The 18419-nt window shown below is 42.2% G+C and overlaps 1 protein-coding gene across 13 annotated transcripts in view; it reads left to right on the forward strand.

The window, feature by feature from the left end:
* Positions 1 to 18419, forward strand: part of BNC2 (basonuclin zinc finger protein 2) — a 485862-nt gene that overhangs the window by 331436 nt on the left and 136007 nt on the right. For all 13 annotated transcript variants that reach the window (XM_061425235.1, XM_061425225.1, XM_061425227.1 and 10 more), the window contains one exon: positions 8033 to 8268. In XM_061425235.1, the coding sequence (XP_061281219.1) occupies positions 8033 to 8268 (236 nt within the window). The remainder of the gene's footprint in view (positions 1 to 8032; positions 8269 to 18419) is intronic.

Consider the following 18419-nt stretch of genomic DNA (forward strand, 5'->3'; position numbering starts at 1 on the left):
GCATTCAGTTGTTAGGAATCATTTTAGGTAATGTGCCAACAATTACAGAGTGATCAGTTCGTTTTGTTAAGAGGGAAGAAATGCAAGTCATCCACCTTATTACTCAGATGTTGTTAGTCATTTACTTTCTCAATTTCTGCACTAACAAGACATGATGAATGCCTGTTTATAAATTTAGCCATGAATGCTTCATTTAGAGGCATATCATTTATTATTGTATACACCAAAAAGATTGAGAAAATAAAAATACTATGTTATTCAAATGACTTCTGCAATATATATTTTTTTAAAGGAGATACTTTTATTACTGCTGATTTAGCTATCATAATTGATGAAAATTTCCACCAGTGCTCATGGTCAAATCAGGCTGCCAAATCAGACTTAATTATCATTGAAAAAATGAACTCACATTTCAATTCAAATGAATGTATTAATATACATTTTGAGAAATATTAATAAGAATCAATAAATTATGGGCTGCATGTCATAGGATAGTTTGCTGAAACAGTCCAGAATAAAATGTAGAGCCAATGAAGTTAACTTACTAAGTATACAATAGAAATGCTATTTCTCATTACTTAATTACTAATGATGTGCTATAAAGTATAACTTTTTTTTATGAAGTGAGGAATATATTAAAATTAAAAATATTACTTTGATAATGCAGTTGGTTTCATCTATGTATCACTGTCTGGTGTTGGACTTTAGGAACAAGATAGATAAGACTCATATTTTATAAAAACACGGTCAAATTTATAACATATTTAATGAAAGGAGTTATATATTGCTAAAAATGAAGTGCTTTGGCATTTAGATCATAGTTTATTGTAATTTTATCTCTATTAAGAGGATGTAGATATTCAAAACTTTATAAGATGCAAATGATGCTTAATCATAACCAAATAAATATTTTGACAGTACTTGATTAAATGGGTAGTAATTACCTTATTAAATAATAAACATTGTTTCTGAAAGACATCATGTAAAATTCATATCCACAGGTTTTATTCAGTGTATCTAACAAATTTCACAGGTCTGAGAAAATATTCAAACTGAATTTAAAAGAGTGGGCATCACATGTGCTTGGGGGCTTTACTTATCAGGAATAATTGAAAAGAATGGAGGGAAAAGTCATTTTCAGCATTGGACATTTCTGCTTTGCTCTCATAGGATACTTTCTAAAAAGTGATACATTATCATATATAAGAATTCAAGAGGTGACTTGACTGTTGCCCCATTTTACATAATGTCTAAATTCTGAATATTTCAGCATAGACCCAAATACCAGGTTCTAGTTACCCTTTACTTGCATAATCAGGGAAAGAGGGCCCTTGCCTAGGTTCTTAGTGCTTTTATTAACCATTAAATAAGGCTTCACAAAGCAGTTCAAATTGGCCATTATTTTGGCACCCAGGAGAGCTTTACACCCTAGGCCAGTGCACTAAGTCAAGGCAGAGTGTGCCTTTTATTTGGTCAAGAAGGAAGAGTATAGTTTTCAAAGGAGGATTGGGGGTGGATAATCTGCATGGATGGGCTTCCCTGGTGGTTCAATAGTAAAGAATCCACCTGCCAATACAGGTGACGTGGGTTTGTTCCCTGGGTTGGGAAGATCCCCTGGAGAAGGACATGGCAACCCACTCCAGTAATCTTGTCTGGGAAATCTCATGGACTGAGGAGCCTGGTAGGCTACAGTCCATGGCACTGCAATGCGTCAGACATGACTGAGTGACTAAACGATAGTCTGCATGGACAGGCAGGTCTGTTCTCAGGGGAATTCACTTTGGGAAAGAATAGATACGGGATTTCAGGATCTGGAAGCTGAGTCCATGTGTCTGCATATCTCTGAAAGGCCCATGCATACCCCAGGTTTATGCAGATCATCATTTGAAGTCCAAGGGCTTCCTTGGTGGCTCAGATGGTAAAGAATCTGCCTGCAGTGCAGGAGAGACCCGAGTTTGATCCCTGGTTTGGGAAGATCCTGGAGAAAGAAGGAATGGCTATCCACTCCAGGAGTCTTGCCTGGAGAATTCCATGGATAGAAGAGCTTAGCAGGCTACAGTCCATGAGATCGCAGAGTCAGACACAATTCAGTGACTAACACACACACACAAACATACACAAGACATCTCACAGTAGAGCACTGCAAACATTTCCTACCCTGTTCACTTAGCTCTCGGTCATCTTGCCCTTTGACTGATCTCTGTGGTTTTCAGTGATGTGTCTGTATTAGGGGTGTATGTCAGCATCACCTGTGGTAATTTTTCCTTTTAAAAAAATATTATTTATTTATTTGACTGTATCCAGTCGTAGTCGTGACACACAGGATCTTCATTGCGGCGTACAGGAGCTGTAGTTGCAGTCGCAGGCCTCTCTCTAGCTGTGGCATGTGGGATCCAGAGCACTTGGGCTCAGTAGTTAAACAGCGCCCGGCTTAGTTGCCCCATGGCCTGTGGGATCTTAATTCCCCCACTAGGGATGGACCTCACATCCCCTGCATTACATGGCCAATTCTCAACTCCTGAGCCACCAGGGAAGTCCCAGTAGTTTTTCAAATGAATCTTGACCATCTCCCTTTCAACCCTCTTCTTTAGGGGTTGTGGCTGTGAGCCAAGTTGCCCCAGCTGACAACTGTTCCTTTAGATAAACCTCTGGACTCATCAGAGTTTTACATCTAAAATTATGTCATTTTAATCTTATGAAATACTTAGTATTTTCTATATCCTATTAGCCAGAAATAAAATTATAACCTTTCCAGAGGTTTTGGCTTGCAGTGTTAAGGTTTCTTTCAGACTGCTTGTCTGACTTTTCTGTATCCATCTTCCACCTGTTGGCCGCAGGTTTGTCACATCCATTGGATATTCGGTTCTCTTACACACATCTCATTAGTGCTGTGGTTCTCAAAGTATGGTCCCTGGCCAGCAGGATCAGTGTCTTGTGGAGGTTTATTAGAAATCCTGTTTCTTAGCCCCCACCCTTGACCCAGTGAATCAGAAACTCCAGGGGAGGGTGGCCCAGTGATCTGATCTATGTTTTAACAAGCCCTTTCTGCTGATTCTGGACACACATTGTTTGAGAATCCCTACCTTAGTTCCATCTACCTGGACTGCCACCTTCCTTTCTTGCTTGCCAGTATCTTGTAAGACTTTCCCTCGCCTGCAGAGTCGCCCTTTCTTCTGTGTCCGTCAGTACTTCATCACATCTCTTTTAGAGCATAGACGACGAGAGCATCTGCATGCAGCACCTGCCTTGGGGATGAGTTGTTAAGTGCCAGTGAGTAAATGCATGTATGCATGAATGAAGGAGAAGAGCGCGTTAGGAGGAGTGGTGATCAATAAGGTCAGCTGCTATGGCGAGATCATGGAGAATAATGAAGGGAAAAGCGATCGGATTTTGTAGGAAGGCAGGTGTTGGTGACCTTTGAAATGCTTGCTTCAGCAGAGTGATGGGCAGGAAGCCCAGACTGCTGGCAGTTAGGGACTTCCAGCATGATGAAGACTTGCATGTTACTAGAGTTGTTTATTGACTGTTTATCTGAACATGCAGTAGCAACAGAATTTCTTGGGAGAAATAACTAAGTGACCTTAGGCCAGTTACTGACCCTCATAGAACTTGTAGGCAGTAATAGTAATGTCTTGTGTTCTTAATCTTTTTAAAGGATTAAACAAGATCATTATAACCTTAGAATGATGCCTGCCTGACATTTAGTTAGTACTTAAATGATCATTTCCTTTATTTCCCCCCCCATACAATAATTATTTTTATTTGTTAATGTTGCTGATGATGTCCATCACCCTTGGCAAATTTGTGTGAGATATAAAATTGTTAGGGATACCCTCATTCCAGTCACTGGAGATATTGTGAATTGCATTTGGCCTGGAACTAACATACCTTTAGTTGAACTGCTGACAGCTTCTTTGAAATACATGTTATCTAGCTGAAAGAATACCCCCAAAAGGTAGTTGTCTTAGTTAAGGCTCTTAGATACAAATTACAGAATCCTACTTCCAGCAGACATAGGAAGAGAGAAAGGGAGAGAGATTTTGTTGGCTCGGGTAACTGAAAAATAACTGTGTCTTCTGCAACTGTATCTTCTGGCTCAAACAGCATTGTCAGTCCTTAGTCTTTCTCCAGCCATTCTGCAGCCCACTTGTCCTCCACGTGACTCTCATTCCCAAGCATATTTGACAACTACCGATTTCAAGGAGGGAAACTCCCCACAGTTCTAACTGAAACCCTGGATTCAATATCGCTCTTTAGACTTAGGTCACTTGCCCTTTCTTAAACTGGTTTTTGTGGCCAAGGAACTAGGAGGTGCTGGTTTTCCAGGCCTGGCTTCAGGAATATTCTATGAAATAAATGGTACTGAGTGTACAAGAAGAGGGGCTCCCTGAAGGGAAATGTGGTTTCTGTACCCAGAATGAAGGGGAAGCACAGCCGGAAGAACAATTGATATCATCTCATTGTATAGAAAAGCGCTTTCAAACTGTGCTTCTGAGAACTCTAGGGGTCCCACTGAGATGCTTAAACAGGAAGGGAAGAGATAGTAACTCATAATGGGAAGTTGTCAAATTCATGTCCATTCAAGCTTTACCAAGAGTAGCTTCACCTTCATATATTTTTATGTCCTATTTCTGGTAAAGATTTCACTTGGAAAAGGAATTTTGGCAAAACAGTTGGTATAGGACAATCTTAACAGAGGGTTGGCCCATAGCTCATAAAGGTAGGGGACCGTCTTTTCCCATTCCATCCTGCTGAACAAGTTCTTGCCCTGCTTTTCCTTCATTCCTATTGGCTCAAATTTCTAACCTGCCTGAGTTCCAGTCTTGATTCCCCCACAATCAGACATAGGAAGAGCATAACCTTAGGCAGAGTCCAGTTCTTAGTTTACTGTTACTATGACAATTTTAAAAATCATTACTGAACCCTTTGCTGACCAAGGAGACATCCCCCTAAAGCTGTTGACAACTTGGTGACTCAGTACCATCCAGCAGTTATAAAGCAGAAAGTTTTGATTTCATTTAAGACATTTGAGCATAATCTTTGATGATGTGTTTATGCTGAAATTTGCAGTTGACATCAGCAAGCTGGGCAGTTTAATTTTTCCAACCTTCCTCTATGGCTCATCTCCTTGATAACTGCTGCTTAAATCACACACTAGGAGCTTTTTCCTTATCAAATATTGACTTTTCAAACTGTTTGGCCGACCCTTTTATTTTTCATATCAGAACCCAAAATGTAAGCCAGGCACTTATTTGTGTAAATAAAATTATATTGGAACACAGGCATGCCCATTCGTTTAAGTTTGCTTTTCTCTCTATAATAGCAGAGGTGAGTAGTTGTGAAACTGGAGGCAAGGCCCATAAACCTAAAATATTTACAGTCTAGCCCTTTACACAAAAACTTGTTGACCTCGACTGTCTCGTTACGTGGCTTACAACAGAATTCTTACTTCTGGACATGTGGCATGCTAAACAATCAGTAACGTCCTTTTATTTTCTTAAAAAATGTTTGTTCAGTTATTTATGACTGCATGGTCTTAATTGCAGCGCATGGGTTTAATTGCCCCACGGCATGTGGGATCTTAGTTTCCTAATACCACGGATGGAATCCACACCCCCTTGTTGGAAGACAGATACTTAACCACTGAACCACCAGGGAAGTCCCCAGTCATGTCCTTTGAATACTCTTACTCTCTGATGGTCTCATAAGCGTATCTAGGGATATACTTCTGCCTTATCTGTTCTACCTGTGTTTTTTCAATTCTTTGAACAGCCTCTCTTTGTACCCTCAACGTTTAGTTCTCTTCATCCTCTAAAACTGCCAGCCCTTTTTAAAGAGTGGGAAGAGAGAGGGGTGAGACTTTACACCTGGCCCTAGAACACACACACTCCTACATATATATACTCAATGTGTAGATAACAAGGTGCCAGTCACATGGACAGAAATCAGGTTTGGTTGCACTTTATGCCCCCTCTACTCCACTCTCCCAATTTCATATTTGTTGTGGTCACAGCAGTGTGTTTTGTGAAGGAGTCTGATACGAGGAGTTTGATAAAGGGAAAGGGAGGAGGAACAGATTCCACCCAAGCTGGATGCTGGATTCTGTAAGCAGAGCAGCCACTGCTCAGAAGATGAGTAGTTAAGCTGTACTTGAAGAAGAACAGGGATGATAATGCCTCTTTCCTGCCGTCTAAATGCCCTGTGGAGTGAGAGAAGACTTCAGTCCCTAGGCTTGTGAATCCCTTATCTTTCTAAAACGTTAAATTAATTTTTAAAGCTATTTATTCAAAGTTGACTTAACCACTAGAATAGGAAAGATCAGACAAATCAGCTGCAAGAAATGAAGTATGAGGAAACCCGAACTCTTTGACAAAGTATTCCTGGGAGTAAATGTGTTGAATGAAGCCAGCGGGTAAATGATAAGGGCCTTTACACTGTGGATGTAAGAAGGCAATTTATCAAGAGTACGTGAACTCTCCAGTGACCACAAGTCAGGAGGAAACGAGAGTGGAGGAGGAGCCCTGAAAAAGTACATTTGAAACACAAAAAATTGTGTGTGTGTGCGTGCACTTTTAAATACTTGTATTAATATGCAGAAATACTGGTGTATTAAAAGAGGAGCTGCTCAGTGTGTGCACCTATGGTAGCCTGCATTGCTCAGGGAGAAGGTTATTGGGAATTGAGGGGATTGAGGCATTCGACCAGACAGTGGTTAGAACTTGCAGAAACCTTGGGTGCTTGCCGGTAGAATTAGGTAGATTTGAGCCCGGTGGTTGTCTGACGCCCACTTAGGTGAGCATCTTTCAGGCTCGCGTGTTTCTTTCTTTAAATCTCTAGAAGGTCATACCTGTATAACTCTGGTAGCTAATCCGGTGCTTTTGCCTTCTCTTCGGTTCACAGGACCTCTCATTCATTATCGCAGTCATCTTTGCAGCATCTCTTTGAGCCCTGTGGATGGGACAATGCTGTATCTTAATGGGTCACTCTAGAGAAACTGAGTAAAAATGTTTATCTGCAGTAGGGTTCTCAGTAACTCAGATAAGGATGGGGATGAGAATGAATAGCCTTATCTGGCTTTCAGAGCTAGGGCAGAAATGTGATTTCTCAAATTTGAGGAGAAAAAGGCCTAATTATTGAAATATTAGTTCCACTGAACATATTTACTCTGAGAATGGTCATCCTCAGTTTTCTATGCTGAGATGATACAGCTGAAATACACACGAATTCTCATACTTTGATTTTAGTCATTTTTTTCTATTTTCATCTCATACTAAACCCTTTATCACAGCTGCTAATAAAAGTACCTATTTATGACCTGAATTTCTTTTTTTGTTAATTTCTTATGAATAACTTAGAGAACACTAAACTAACGGGTAAACAACAAGAGGGGAATTTTGGAGAACTGAGTCTTGGAATAATTCCTCTTAGCTAATTCAGCTTAAGGTAAATGACCAGCCCCCATCTGCCCCCCAGAGGTCAGCCTTTCTTATTCCCTCTGGATTAACCTCTTACCCCTATAAGTCCAAAGAACACCCTCCTCTTCCTCTTTAAGCCATCCAGGTATGTTAAGGGGTGAATCTTACTCAGAACAGTGATGCTGGTTGAATGTTCAGTTGGGGACTGAGTTGGCAGCTGTGTATGTGTTCCTCCTTTTGGTGCAGGGACGGGCGACACCATGGTGACTTGGGTTGAGTCCTAGTTCAATTAGCAAATTAATTGGGTTTTTAGTGCCAGCCATAGTCATTTAGAAGCCTCCGTGGTGGGTCTCTTCCTGCAAACAAGTGTGTTTTGTGTCTGCTGTTGTCTGGACTTTATAAACACATGGAATACAGAAACATAACCAAGTCGGGAGGAGGTGGGACGAGCGCTGTGCACATTACACCGTCCTGTTTCGGTTATCTTCCAGGTATAGAAATGGAGACCCAGCCCCCCGTGACTTCCAGTAACTGGCTTCTCCTTTCTTTTATCTCTGCCCTCTCCTCTTTCTCTCTGCCTTCCCGCTGCCCCTGGACCTCCGGCGGGACCACCGCAGCCTTGGATAAGCTCAGCACGCAGCACCTGTACCACCCCACGCAGGTGGAGATCGTGCAGTCCAACGTGGTGTTCGACATCAGCAGTCTGATGCTCTACGGCACGCAGGCGGTGCCCGTGCGGCTCAAGATTCTACTGGACCGTCTCTTCAGCGTCCTGAAGCAAGAGGAGGTGCTCCACATCCTGCATGGCCTGGGCTGGACGCTGCGCGACTACGTCCGGGGGTACATCCTTCAGGTAGGGGGAGGAGCCAGAGTGGTGTCTTGGGGCCAGCTGGAGGAGGGCTGGGGTAGGAGTCCTGGGCCAATCCTGCCCTCCCACCCCCTGCAGGCCCAGGCATGCATGCCCCATTCTGGTTAACGTGGTCCTTCCGGCGGGCTGGGCAGGGGATTGGAAAGCAGGAACTGTCTGCCAGCCGGCGGCGCCCAGGCTCCGTGGTGAACGTTAGAAGGGAGATGGTAGCCTGTTGCTTAGGGTTGCTCTGTTTGCATTCGTCTGAATTCAGCTCCCTTTCCCTACAACATGGGCCTCCCAGCTTCCCTGAGTCTTCTGGAAGCCTCCTCTGAAAGGGAGGGCTCAGAGGTGGGTGATGGGTATGCGGCACTCTGAGACTGCTCTTCATCTGGGTTTAGCAGAGTTCGTTCTCACACTTAACCTGGTAGGTTTGGTACTTCCTTGGTGGTCTTTGCACCCTAACCGTTTATTGCTGCTTCATCCAAATCAGAGGAAAAACTGTGTAACCTCTGTAGTAAACTCCCTGCTTTTGTAACCAGTAAACCCTCGCATTCCAAAACCTGCAGACCTGGTTACAGACTTGGCCTTCACAGCAGCTGTTCCTCCTGCTTGAGCCCCTTCTTTGTGTCAAGGGCATCTCGGGTCTGGTAAGAGACTTTTCTGAAGGCCGGCAGCCTCCACTCCCCATACCCCTAGGCTCCTCGCCTTTTCTGTCTTTTTTATTTTTATTTTTTTTGCCCTATCTCCTAAGTCGTTATGCATTGTGTACTTTGCCTCTGAAATGTTTTTATGGCCGTCTGTCTTCCTACGACCCTTGAAGGGTAAATGTTGAAAGCGGCATGTTGGGAGACCCCAGGATCCAAAAAGACCACACTGGACGATGAAGAGATACTCCCTCTTGCCAAAGGAGATCGCAGTTGGAGAAGGTAGAATCTGAAGCAATGTTTTGAAATTTCTCATGGGGAATAATACCAGGAGAACTGACCCCTTCAAAAAAAAAAAAAAATGGTTTTGGCTCTGCCAGCCTTGTTGATTCCCCAAACCAGCCTGTGATGTGTGTAAGGCTACCAGCTTGGTGTGTAATGAGTGAGGGTTGAGGCGGGTAGAATTTCGCCCTTGCTTTAACCTAGCATGAACACACACACATTCCTGTCGTTCTCCAGGTGTTAGACAGGGCAAGTGAGCAGACCGAGGGCTGTGCGGAAGTAAAGAAAGAGGGAAGGTCGGAGAAGGTAGAATCACCTGTCTGCTCCAATGGCTGCTTGGTTAGCATAGAATCATTTTGTAGTGAGATGTCAACTTGGGAAGGCATGGGGAATTTGGCTCTCAGAAGATTAGATGATGCTGATAACAGGAATAATTATATATTACGTTTTCAGTTTATAGAAGACTTTCACAAGCATTATCTCATTTGCCTCGGGATGGGTACATTTCACTGGGGTGAGTGGAGAGTTAAGTCCTGGGTGGTCAGGGGGATCTGAGGGGGTCCAGGAGAAAGAGGCCAGAAAGAACGAAGCGTGGAAGCAGATTCACAGTCCCTGCTCCTGCCAGCCTAGAGGTGCACGCAGTGCCGTGTCTTTCTCCAGTGGTTTCCGCATGGGGTTAGTAATGTCTGTTTGGGATGGATTTTACCCTACAGGAAGGAACAAACCTCTTGCAGCGTTTCGAATGGAACTGTCAGCTTGGCTAAGCGCTTTTTCCTTTATTAAAAAATTAGAGTAATATTCCCCAACCTGTTCCCATTTTACTGCCTCACTGTGATGCTTAGTTCCGACACCGATGCTTTACTTTTGCTCTACGTGTCTGTTTTTGCCTGAGTTACCTGGACCGTACGTGTGGCCTCTTTATGGAAGCACGTGATTACGTGCATGACTGTGATGACTCGCCATCATGACAGCCCAGTGTACCATGGCACTGTGATGGCAATAAACACAGAGTCTGCTAGTTGTCCTGGGGTGTAACCCTATTGTTCTGCCTCGAACAGTGCCTGTTCTGTGTTTTACTTGAAATTACTACTGAGGTGTTAATTTTTTCTCAGTATTTCACCATAACCTCTAGGGCAGGCATAGAAAACATACTCCACATTTTGTTCTGTATGAAGGCCTCAGATTTAAAAATACGAATTACAAGAGAAATGAAATTTCAGAGGAAAATTCATCAAAGCCATTAACTAATATTTATAGTCTCTAATTTGGGGGTGAAGTACTACATAGAAGAAACACTTTCAATTATTGTGATTCTTAAATTATAGGTAATTTTCATTAATTTCATGGCAATTTTGACCGAGTCTCAAATTTAATATAATATTTTTTCTCAGAGTCTAAAATTGACATTTTGAGAAAATTGTAGATGATTTTTACATTAGGGGAACACTATGTTTAGTTTCTGTCTTGTTTTATTGGTAGGATTGATGTAATATGAATTTTATTTAAATGAGGCTTTTTGTTATTCAGCATTTATCATCTACTTGTTTCTTATGAAAACAATTCTCAGTTTAACAAAAAAGCAAGAAGTTGAAGCACATAACGCTGTTACTTATGTAGTGAGACAATGATCATTTCATTAAAAAAAAATAGGCTATTTAGAAATAAACCTTTTTTGTCTTAAGCCGTGTTGTTTGATTATTGGCCAGTATTTTTAAAATTATATATAGTAATGATAAGGTATGCTCAAAAGACTTTGAATATAATTACATGTAACATATTTGAGCAGGTAGACTGTAAAATGTGCATCCAAAGGTTGTGGAAACCTATAATGCACTATTAGTGTACAAGTCATTTTATCTGGCTAAAACTCAATTGTCTTGTAGCCCTTAAGGCATCAATTTTAGCATTATTGCTCTCAACAACAGTATATTGAATATTATGTCAGTTAAAGGAGAATAATTATCAAGGCAAGTTAGGGTGGCTGTTAGTCTTACCACATATTGACTTGGTTAGCAGTTGGCTATAGATTGTGTTACTGGGCAAATGAAGATGTACTGTAAGTTGAACTGGTAAAGCCAGGATATTAATTTAACTCTCTCTGGGTCCAAACCTACATCCCTCATGTATAAACACAGCCACTTCTGGTTTCAGAAATACTTTTGAATGGGTAAAAAGTATCTATCGTAGTATCTGATCTGATTTTGAATTTTTGGATGTGGGAGAAAGAGGGGCTGGCTGTTCGAAACTATCCTTTGCAAGCATGTTTGAAGAGGTTATTAAAAGAGAAAGGGAGATGATAGTGGTGCCACAGATTTATTTAAAAGACTGGCAATTTTTTTAAGAATCCTGTACTGTTTCTGTAAAATTGCTTTTAACTTACATGATTATCTGTGTGATTCATAAGCTAACCAGCAGGCTGTAAACTGCAGAGCATGACGTGGATTACAGTGAGTTAAGAATCCAGGTAGTATCTTAAAGGTGAAGAACCCAGTATTCTCCAGTGTGCCAATTAAAGTGTTCATTCATAAAGTGCCAGAAAAGTAAAGCAAATTTTAGGCATTTTCCCACACAACAGAAAAAGGAAGAAATAGGCCATCTGATCCTAAAAAAGCAACATGAGGCATTTTTTTTTTCCTGCTGCTGAAGAGTCATTCTTATTTCAAGTCTATATCTCATGGTAAATCTATTGACAAGGGCTAAAAGCAGTATCCTGTTCTTTCCCCATTTTCCCTGACTATGACCCAGGAAGTGAGAATATGGGTGGTTATCGCTGTTGAATTTAATCATTTGAAAATCAGCCGTTCACACAGTCTCCTTGGCAGTTTGAACATGTAACTGACTTGCCTGGGCTCATACGCCAGCCCATGTGTGGAAATCTCCTCCTTTGCAAAATGAGTCCTGCCAGGATTCAGGGAGCCATATCAGACACTCCAAATAATTAGCTGAGGTGTCAGCAGCCTGGTGAGAAAACGAGCAGTGATGCCCATTTCAAGTCACCTGTGTCTTGAAAGAATCAGAACTAATAGAACAATCAACCCTCTAGGAGAACATTTCCTCGAATATCTGGGCCCATTGATCTTGGAGGTCCAACTTAAACATTGGGAGGACCTCTACTCTGGAACCTTTCCTTAGAGCCTTATGATAGTTCAGTTCAATTCAGTCGTGTCTTGACTCTTTGCGACCCCATGGACTGCAGCACGCCAGACCTCCCTTTCCATCACCAACTCCCGGAGTTTACTCAAATCCATGTTTATTGAGTCGGTGATGCCATCCAACCATCTCATCCTGTGTCGTCTCCTTCTCCTCCCACCTTCAATCTTTCCCAGCATCAGGGTCTTTTTAAATGAGTCAATTCTTCGCATAAGGTGGCCAAAGTATTGGAGTTTCAGCTTCAGCTCAGTCCTTCACAATGAATATTCAGGACTGATTTCCTTTAGGATGAACTGGTTGGATTTCCTTGCTGTCCAAGGGACTCTCAAGATTCTTCTCCAGCACCACGGTTCAAAAGCATCAATTCTTCGGCGCTCAGCTTTCTTCACAGTCCAACTCTCACATCCATACATGACTACAGGCAAAATCATAGCTTTGACTAGACGGACCTTTTTTGGCAAAGTAATGTCTCTGCTTTTTAATATGATGTCTAGGTTAGTCATAACTTTTCTTCCAGGGAGCAAGTGCCTTTTAATTTCATGGCTGCAGTCACCATCTGCAGTGGTCTTGGAGCCCCAAAAAATAAAGTCTGTCACCCTTTCCACTGTTTCCCCATCTATTTGCCATGAAGAGATGGCACCAGATGCCATGATCTGTTTTCTGAATGTTGAGCTTTAAGCCAACTTTTTCACTTTCCTCTTTCACTTTCATCAAGAGGCTCTTTAGTTCCTCTTCACTTTCTGCCATAAGAGTGGTGTCATCTTCATATCTGAGGTTATTGATATTTCTCCTGGCAACGTTGATTCCAGGCCTTGTGATAACGTTAGCATAAGGCTCTGAGAAGTTCCAGAGCAAGTGATTTGCGAGGTTAGATAAGTAGCTTCCACTAACCTTGCTTACTTCATAGCCTCTTTCTGTGAAGCTCATCAGAAATCTTCCATTCCTGAACACATTCAATTCTTCTTCATCTTGGGGCACCTGCACGTGTGGGTTCTTCTGCCTGGACTCTTTTACTCACTGGTTGTCCACCAGAGTCCTGCTTTTTCACAGAGACCTTATTCAGTCCAGCTTAACCCATGTAGGTCTTTTCTCACATGGTTGTCTCTCAGAATTCTGTATCCCTCAAGCTCCAATACAATTTGAAATAAATCAAGTCAACTGTTAAAATGTTTTTTCCTTGCTTCTTCACTCAGAAACGCCGTGAAGCCAGGGTACTCAGTACATACTTGTTAAATGAATGGGTAAAAAATTCTGCTTCACTTGACATAACTTGATGTTTCACTGTGGAACCCCTGGTATATCCAATGACTTCATTTGGTCCAATGGCCCTTCATCTTTCTTTAGGTGTCCTGGGGATCAAAGGCTGTAACAGCAGCTGGGCCACAGAGGGCAGGAAAAAGAGAAACAGAAGCTCCACCCCCCAACACCCCCTAGCTAGTGGTCTGTGTAGAGTAAGTGTTTTGTGGTATCCATGTGGTAGGCAACATCAATATTAAGCAAACACTTGGATTAAACAGCCCTTTGTGGAGCAAGTTCACATACATCTGCTCTTTGAATCCTCTCTGTCACACCACCCTCTTGTAGGAATTGCCAGTGAATTAACTTTTGTAGTTGTTGGAGCTCGAAGAGGTCGAGTGACTTTTCCTTGATCACGGAAACTGTTAATTAGCAAAACTTCCAGAGAATTAAGAACCACTTACCTCTTGTTCATCACTGTAACCTGCCTCCCAGCCTGGCACGTAATAGTGCTTGCTAAATACTGGATGGAGGAAGTTTTCAAATCTGATTCCAATGTGGGTCTCTGACTCTGTGAGCAGTAAGACTATCAAGCTGTGATATGTGACGGTCTTGTAGATCGAAATGGTGTGGTTTGGGGAACATAGAAGGCCGGAGAAATATTCAGTAGCAAAATTAGGTGAAATTGGTTCCTGTTTTGGGTTCCTTTTCTTGCCTATTTCCTGATATTCCACCTATATCAGCTTCCCTTTGTTTTCTGATTTCCATGACCCAAATTTTTCCTCTAGATCTAATGCTTAGTAATGCTTCATTGTTAATGCTCATCTTTGACTAACCTTTCCAGGGATACATGCCTTTTGTAATTGAGTGTAAAAAACTTAAGGTTTTATACCTAGTAATTAAGATTTCAACTGTATCATGTGCCAAGAGTGGAGCAGAGACGAAGTAGCTCTTTCCTGGTCCATAAAAGGATATCAGGTTGGATGGTAAAGCAGGAACTGGGTGCTGGGTAAGAAGATTGGGCCAAAGTCTTGGTCCTGCCACCGATTATTTATGTGAACATGGAAAATGTGCCGTTCTTAGCCATGGTTTCTTCATCTCTAAGTTGAGATAACCCTTTATACCTCTCTTGCTTTTTGGATGGTGAAATGATGAATAATGTGGATAAAATCATGTTGTAAACTCTAGTTCCAGTTGGTACTTTCATTTACATCTGTACATAGAGTTGGATCTCTATAGTTACAGCAGGACAGTGTCCATTCCAGACTCAACATGTTTCTCTGTAGATGTCAGATGCTTAGTAAAAGACAGGAAGTACGTTTTAGCCATTAGTTAATATCACTAGGATAAACGCTAGTTCTTATTGGACTGCAATGAGATCCAACCAGTCCATTCTAAAGGAGATCAGTCCTGGGTGTTCTTTGGAAGGACTGATGCTAAAGCTGAAACTCCAGTATTTCGGCCACTTCATGCGAAGAGTTGACTCATTGGAAAAGACTCTGATGCTGGGAGGGATTGGGGGCAGGAGGAAAAGGGGATGACAGAGGATGAGATGGCTGGATGGCATCACCGACTCGATGGACGTGAGTCTGAGTGAACTCTGGGAGTTGGTGATGGACAGGGAGGCCTGGCGTGCTGCGATTCATGGGGTCACAAAGAGTCGGACACGACTGAGCAACTGAACTGAACTGATAGTAAATAAACTATAAAATCCTAGTGGGCTAACACAGTAGGAATTTCTTTCTCCTTCTCAGCCAATGTCCTGTGTGGTGAGTTCTTTCCTCCCTGGGTGATTTGAGGGCTGTAACTTAGAGCCACTCTGGTGGCTCTGATGGTAAAGAATCTGCCTGCAGTGCCGGAGATGTGGGTTCGATCCCTGGGTCTGGAAGATCCCCTGGAGAAGGGAATGGCAACCAAATCCAGTATTCTTGCCTGGAGAATTCCATGGACAGAGGAGCCTGGTGGGCTATAGTCCATGGGGTCACAGAGTTAGATACCATGACTAACACTTTCACTTTTTTTTTTAGGCCTTCTGCCATTTTATGGCTCTGCCTCTCTGTGGGACTACAGCTTCCTCTTCCTGATGGCAGCCCCTAGAGAGTGTGGGTGGAGGGGCAGTGGGGAAGGTTTGCATGGACCAGGCCTGAAAGTGGGTCACTTGGCTCCACATGTCGCTAATGAGAGCTTACATCTGATTAGGGCCATGTGACTGGGGGGGAGCTGGGACACTAGTCCCGCCGAGCAGTCGCTCCCAGGGGTGCCTCCGCACGTGCAGAATGCCCACAGGTCAGTGCCCCTCTCATGTGTGGTGCAGCAGCCCACATTCTGCCTGCTTTTTAAACAGTTAGGCCAGGAAACTTTGGGCAAAGATGAGTGTAGTTAAGGCAAATGTGTGAGTTTGAATCCTGGATCCAGTTCTTACTAGATGTGTGAAAATAGAGCCTCAGACTGGGCTCCCTCACCTGTAAAGCAGGGATACTCACTACCTCATGGGTTTATTGTGAGGATAAACTAAGATGATGCACATAAAGCATTTAGTCATGCTGCTTGCTAAATGTCCATAAATGTAAACTGTTAACATGATGATGAATAAGATGGTGGTATAGGCTGCTCTAGACTGTTGCCAGCCTGACCATTTTAGAGCTGTGTGTATAAAGCAGATTTAAATCCTGAATATTTTGCATTCCACCATGACTCTTAGAACAGGGTGTCTTCCCAGCCAGTCAGGTGAAAAGGTAGATACTATTCAATTGTAGATAAATAGTACATACATACCTGTGCATATACATACATACACACAAACTTGCATGTATATATGTACATGGTACATGTGTGATTACAAGTAAGAGACAGAGGATCGTGACAAAGATTTTGGACTTTGGAGTGAAACAGACGTGAGTATGAACCTTGGTTTACCTCCTGATAGGTCTGTTACCTAGGATAGATTATTTAACATATTTGTATCTTAGTGTCTTCATCTATAACGGTTGATGAAATGATATGTATAAAGTCCTTAATGCAATAAGTAGACTGCAGCATTCTTATTGATATTAACCATTACTACATTGTGTGTGAATGTATATGTGAGCTTTTTTTGAGTAATGACTTATTCCATTTATGACTATTATTTTATTACCTTTGCATTTCTCTATTTCATCAACTCTTTCAATACCCTTCCAAGCACCTGGCACAGAATGAATGAGTACTTGATGAATTTATTTAAATGGTTAGAGTCTCTGGGCTTTCACTCCATTGCATGATGTAAAATTTACTTTAAAATAGGCACCGTTTTTAATGGCTGTTTTCTGACCTGAGAGATTTCTGAGGAAATTTGTGAAACAGAAAGAAAATGGATCTAGGTATACATTCATTTAGGTAGTCCTTCAAATAGCCAGTTGTATTGATAAATTACTCAGTGCTGAGTACACCAGAAAAGATCTCTCAGGAAGCCTTCGTTCACATGGAAGAAACATCTTTTAATAAATCATAGGCATTAAGCTCAAAGCTATAAGAATGTACAGATAGGAGGGATTATTTGACTTCAACTAAAGATGAGATTATCACCACCATCATGTAAGGGGTCTTTGCATCATTTCCACAATATGTGAATTTTTCAGGCAAGAAGGATTGCAGGTGTGAATGGTCAAGATCCCCCCCGTCTTTGGCAAAGATATACAAAAGTAGATGGTTCAGGACAATGTACTATATTTATAGTGTCTGATTTCCCAACTGCTTGGACTATTCTACAGACATTATCCCAGCGATCCTCCTAACCTCCCTATTAGAGAGAGAGTTTCAGAGACTATTATCCCTGGTTCTAAAGTTATCGTGGATAAAGGCCTCTCAGGCAGGGTCAGAACTGGAAAAGGAATACAGGGATTTTTGAAACCCTGGCCAAAGCTCTTAACTATTTGAACAGCAGTGAAAATAAACACCTTATATCCAAGGACATAGCTTGATGTTTTGTACTCAGAGCTAAAATAAAAATATTCCTCCCTTTACCCTTGGAAAGTAGAAATAGATAGCTCACCAAATACTAAAGTGGAATGCAGCAACTACCAGAAGAGGATTTGTGTCCGTGGGAGGTGGAGGGAGGGTTTGTGTATTGCACAAAGGGAGCAGAAGTGAGCCCAGATCTCACTGGCTATTTGCCATGGTGAGAACCAATTCAGATTTACTTGAAATTGATATTCTCTGTGATGGCATCAGTTAAACCCTATAATCTCCAGAACAACATAAGAATGCTCCTTGTTGAACCTAAAGTGGAAAGTTGTTGGGTTTTCTTAAAATAGAAAATGTAGTCTGAGAGTCCAGACCTCAGTTCTACAACCAATTAGTTCTCTAGTCTTGCAGAAAGGAAATAATTTCTGTAAGCCTCATTTTCCTGATGATACCTTCATGATGGAGTTTTGAGGATAAAAGGTAGTAGTTTCTTAAATTCATCTCCTCCGGGGGATCTTCCTGACCCAGGGATCAAGCCCACGCTGTTATGTCTCCTACATTGGGGCGGGTTCTTTACCACTAGTGCCACCTGGAATGCCCCAGTGCTCAGTATGCTGTGCTGTGCTTAGTTGCTCAGTCGTGTCTGACTTTTTACGACCCTGTGAACTGTAGCCTGCCAGGCTTCTCTGTCCATGGGGATTCTCTAGGCAAGAATATTGGAACGGGTTGCCTAGATCCTCCTCCAGCTTTCTTCCCAACCCAGGGATCGAGCCCAGGTCTCCCACATTGCAGGCAATTCTTTACCATCTGAGTCACCAGGAAAGCCCAAGAACACTGGAGTGGGTAGCTTATCCCTTCTCTAGGGGATCTTCCCGACCCAGGAATCGAACCGGAGTCTCT

This window comes from Bos javanicus, chromosome 8 (assembly GCF_032452875.1).
Source record: "Bos javanicus breed banteng chromosome 8, ARS-OSU_banteng_1.0, whole genome shotgun sequence".
Classification (NCBI taxonomy): Eukaryota; Metazoa; Chordata; class Mammalia; order Artiodactyla; family Bovidae; genus Bos; species Bos javanicus.